This window comes from Sorghum bicolor, chromosome 3 (genome assembly GCF_000003195.3).
Source record: "Sorghum bicolor cultivar BTx623 chromosome 3, Sorghum_bicolor_NCBIv3, whole genome shotgun sequence".
Taxonomy (NCBI): domain Eukaryota; kingdom Viridiplantae; phylum Streptophyta; class Magnoliopsida; order Poales; family Poaceae; genus Sorghum; species Sorghum bicolor.
In genome coordinates this window covers 13,744,611-13,749,747 of record NC_012872.2, presented here as the reverse complement: position 1 = coordinate 13,749,747, position 5,137 = coordinate 13,744,611, and the positions used below count along the sequence as shown (strand labels likewise).

Below are 5,137 nucleotides of genomic sequence, written 5' to 3'. Positions count from 1 at the left end.
TCATATATTGTACGAATATAAATCTGGATGATTGTTCCACAGGTGTTCGATGAGGTCTTCCTTCAACTGCACATGGGTGTCCTTGTCTCTGATCTTTCTATGCGCTTCAATATATTCTTCAAGTGTGCGATGAGCTCTACCATGTTCAGGCTCCACATTGTCACCACCATAATCAAAACGCTTCTGAGGATCAACCACGTATCCTTCATCTTCTATAATCATGTTGTGCATGATGATACAAGCCCTCATGATCAGTGCCAAAGTCTCACTGTCCCAAGGACGTCCGGGTCCTCGAATAATTGCCCACCTTGATTGAAGAACACCGAAAGCTCTCTCGACCATCTTTCTCGCTGCTTCTTGTGCTTTGGCAAAATATTGCTTCTTGTTCCCCATAGGCAGAGTGATGGACTTGATGAAAGTAGCCCATGAGGGGTATATACCATCTGCAAGGTAATAACCCATTGTGTAGTCATGGCCGTTAACGGTAAACTTCACTTCTGGAGCAATACCTTCCGCCAAGTTATCAAACAAGGGACATCTATCAAGAACGTTGATGTCATTGTGAGACCCGGGCATTCCAAAGAAGGCATGCCATATCCAAAGGTCTTCTAAAGCAACAGCCTCCAAAATGATAGTGGGCTTGTCGCAATGCCCCTTGAACTGACCTTGTTTGTCATATGGGCAGTTCTTTCATGCCCAATGCATACAATCAATGGACCCTATCATGCTTGGAAATCCCTTTTTCTCACCCAATGCAAGTAAGCGTGCTATGTCCTTTTCATTAGGGCTCCTGAGGTATTCATCACCAAAAACTTCAATAACTGCCCGAACAAATCTGCGCAGGCTCTCAAGTGCAGTACTCTCGCCAATGCGAACATACTCGTCTGTCGCATCAGCAGGAACCCCATATGCAAGCATACGCATTGCTGCAGTGATTTTTTGGAAGGAACTCAGTCCAAGAACATTGGCCGCATTTCTTTTCTGGACAAAGTAATCATCATGCTCTTCCACAGCTTTCATTATGCGCTTGAAAAGGTCCCTAGACATCCTGTACCTGAAGAACAAAACAAAATGTTCATAACTACAATAAGATTTCAGCTTGTAAAACAAATTAATGAAAAGTTGTAAGACCAAGAACCTCCGACGGAACATCTCATCGGTGTATGTTGGATTGTCCGCTAAGTAATCTTGAAACATCCTGTCGTGTCCACCTTGTCTATCACGGTGAAGAACTCTATGACCTTTCACAGAGCCACCGTGTTTTCCTTTTTCATTGGAGAAGGCGGCTTGCACAAGTTGAGCAGTCGATAATATTAGCAATTCATCGTCATCGGATGATGACTCCTCTAGTACTCTTCTAGCACGGGATCTTTTCCTAGGCATGATTCCTAATCGCGAGTAGAGAGGATCAACATCAATACCTAGATCACATAACCGGGCATACAGATAAAAAAAAAACTAGCGCTACAAGGGAGAGATGCTGACCTGCGGCAGGGGGGGCTGGGGCGCCGTTGTCCTGTTTCACCACCACGGCGACGTGTTCCAGCGGCGGCGTGAGGAAGGCGCCGTGTTCGTGCGCGATGGAGGAGATCGCGCGATGGATGAAGCGGTATCGATCGGCCAAGCAAAGTACTGGTCAACAAACTAAACGAGGTGGGCCTCCTCTTTTTTTTTATTTGGCAAGGAGAAATAGAGAACTGTTGGAAATGAGCTTTTTTCAACTTGTTAAATCATTATAGCAACTTGCTAAAACTCACAATTTGGCAAGTGAGAAGTAGGGAACTGTTGGAGATGCTCTAAACAAGGCCAAAATCTGGCAGCCCAAAACGAAAAGGTGCAAAGACCTAGAGGAGAGGTCGTCAGACTCTAGACACTTGGGCCTGGCGTTGTTTACTTTCACCCTAAAATCTAAAATTTTTCAAAATTTTACGTCACATCAAATCTTTAAACATATACATACAGATTAAATATAGACAAAAATAAAAACTAATTGCTGACCAAAATCTACGAGATAAATCTTTTAAACCTAGTTAATCTATAATTAAATAATAATTATCATAAACAAATAAAAAATACTACAGTGTCTCTCCACCAACTAAGGCCTTGTTTAGATCCCAGAAAATTTTGTAAAATTTTTCACATTCCCCGTCACATCGAATCTTTAGACGCATGCATGGAGTATTAAGAAAAGACGAAAATAAAAACTAGTTGCACAGTTTGGTCGGAATTGACGATACGAATCTTTTAAGCCTAGTTAGTCCACAATTAGACAATATTTGTCAAATACAAACGAAAGTGTCACAGTGTCGATTTCCCAAAAAAATTTCGGAACTAAACAAGGCCTAAACACAGCCCGCATCCTGCGCTGCGAACCCTGCCCGCGAACTCATTTGGATCGCACCTTCGTGAGGTGGAGCAGGAAAGGATGTTGTTGTACAGTACTAGTTGTAGCTGTAGGCTTGTAGCGCGAGGTACAAGCGCAGGAGGACGGTGTGCCGCTGCCGTCTGGATGCAGATGCTATTTTTTCGGTGGGCAGCAGCAGCAGCACGTCACGGTTCACGCACGCGGCGCCGGCGGTGGCCAACGAAACGAGAAACGACCCTCTGCTTTTCTGCTTGGCAGTCGCACGGTCACGGTGGACTAGCCACGGGATCTGGGGCCTTCTTTTGTTCACTCTGAAAATTAAAAAAAATTTCAAGATTCTCCGTCACATCGAATCTTCTGGCACATGCATGAAATATTAAATATAGACGAAAACAAAAACTAATTACACAGTTTAGCTGTAAATCACGAGACGAATCTTTTGATCCTAGTTAGTCTATGATTGGATAATATTTGTCACAAACAAAAAAAAAAAGTACTACAGTACTAGACTTTTCGAAACTAAACAAGGCCCGGAAAGGAAGGCAACGCGGAATTCGCCTTGCGCCCGCTCGATTCGTTGGGCGGGAAGCCACGGGAACGCTGCCAGCTGCCTGCCTGGTGCCTGCTGCCTCCGCGTTGACTTGTTTCCCACGGCCACAGGGCAAAAGGCGGCGGCGGCGTCGCGGGCAGGTGGCGTGGAGGCCACGCGCTGTTCCCCCCGCCACAGCCCACAGCACACAGCAGCAGGGCCACTTCCACTTCCGAAGCAAGACAGCAGCCACCACGCGAGGTCTCCCTCCCGGCTCTCCAGCCAGCTCCAGTGACGGCTTCGCCAACGTCAATTGCTAGCCAGATCACGCTCACACTTGTTTAGGGAAAAAATTAATCTTTTGAGTCTAGTTAACTCATGATTGGACAATATTTATTATATACAAATGAAAGTGTCTGTTTTGTAAAAAATTTTAAAACTAAACAAGGAAGGAATGTTGTTGCATTGCATCGAATCATAGTTTGCCCCCCTCTTTTTGTGAGACATGCAAAAGTGCGGCAGCCCCGGATCCTAAGGCCTTGTTTAGATCCAAAAACTTTTTGGATTTTGACACTGTAACACTTTCGTTTTTATTTGACAAACATTATCCAATCATGGAGCAATTAGGCTTAAAAGATTCGTCTCGTGATTTACAGATAAACTGTACAATTGGTTATCTTTTTTATATCTATTTAATGTTCCACGCATGATTCGATGTGATGGGGAATCTTGTAAAGTTTTGGGTTTTTGGGTGTATCTAAACAAGGCCTAATTCCTACGCATGATATTTTAGCTGGGGTGTTTGTTTCTTCCAACACTAACTTTGACTGGTCTTTTAGTTGGGCTACTTGGATTGCTAGCAACTAAATTTATCCAATTAAAGTTTAGTGGGTGGCAGGATCCAAACATGCCCCTAGTACCTCAAAAAATTGCATATCTCAGTCAAGAAGTCAATAAATTTAAGTTTGGCCAAAAACATATATATGAAAAATACTAAAACTTATAATATCAAATAATCATCAATAGATTAGCCACATCATATGTTTTTGTAGTATGATCCTATTTAGAGGTACAAATATTAAAATTATTTTTTATAAATTTAGTCAAATTTGAAATTTATGATCCCTCAAAGTGCGAGACATACACTTTATTTTGGAGTATATCCTTCTCTAATTTGTAGTAGGAGCGAAAACAGTCGAACATAGTACTATAATAGGTAATCAAAAGTGGATGAGGTCATGATCTTTGAGTTTTTAATCAAAATAACTAATGAAAAAGATAAAAATGTGATGAAATCATAAAATAATGACTTTTATGTTTTGATGAATTATTACGAAAATGGTATCACAGAATGAAAAGGTACTATATATACTACCACTTAGATCTCGTTTGGATCTTATTGTAGCCTACTCCTTTCCGTCAGGATAAATGCACTATACGGTTTTTTAGAGTAGGCTAAGTATATAGAAAATAGTATCCAAATCTATATCGGCAAATAAGTTTATTATAAATATTCATTCCATGATATAATAATGCTTATTATATAGCATAAATATTAGTATTTTTGAATATATATTTGGTGAAATTTGAAAAGAATCTCAATAAATGATACATCATTTATTTTGAGACATATAGTAAGTAGGTAGTTGGATAGTTTAAAATAGGCTATAACGTAGACTATGACCTTGTTTAGTTTGTTAGGTGAAAAGTTTTTGGGTATTGTATCACTTTCGTTTGTATTTAGCAACAATTATTCAACCATAGAGCAACTCCAAGAGACTCTCTAAATCCTTCCTAAGTGCTAGGAATAGAGATTTTGGTAAAAATTACTCTTCAACAACTTGTCTAAATGGTTATGCAAATATAGTCATCTTTTATTCTGCATTTTTCGCTAGCTAAAAATAGAAGACGAGTGCACACGAGAAATAGAAAAGCTGTTGGAGAGTAAAGAAATATAGAAAGTAATTTTTATGGAAATGGTTCTCTAAATGATGATTTAGAGAGTGAGATTTGCAAAGACTCTTGGGCCTTGTTTAGTTGCTGTCCGAAAAAACTTCGGAACACTGCAGCACTTTCGTTTGTATTTAACAAATATTATCCAATCATAGATTAACTAGGCTCAAAAGATTCGTGTCGCAAATTACAGACAAATCGTGCAATTAGTTTATATTTTTGTCTATATTTAATACTCCATGCATGCGTCCAAATATTCGATGTGACAGAGAATCTTGAAAGGTTTTTGG

The 5,137-nt window shown here is 40.3% G+C and overlaps 1 protein-coding gene across 1 annotated transcript; it reads right to left on the bottom strand.

Annotated features, from left to right (window-relative positions):
• On the bottom strand, positions 1-1,383 carry LOC110433631. Its single transcript, XM_021456131.1, has 3 exons — positions 1,139-1,383; positions 750-1,054; positions 1-665 (listed from the first exon to the last, which is right to left on the bottom strand). Exons 1-3 carry the CDS (start codon positions 1,381-1,383, stop codon positions 1-3), a joined length of 1,215 nt encoding a protein of 404 aa, XP_021311806.1.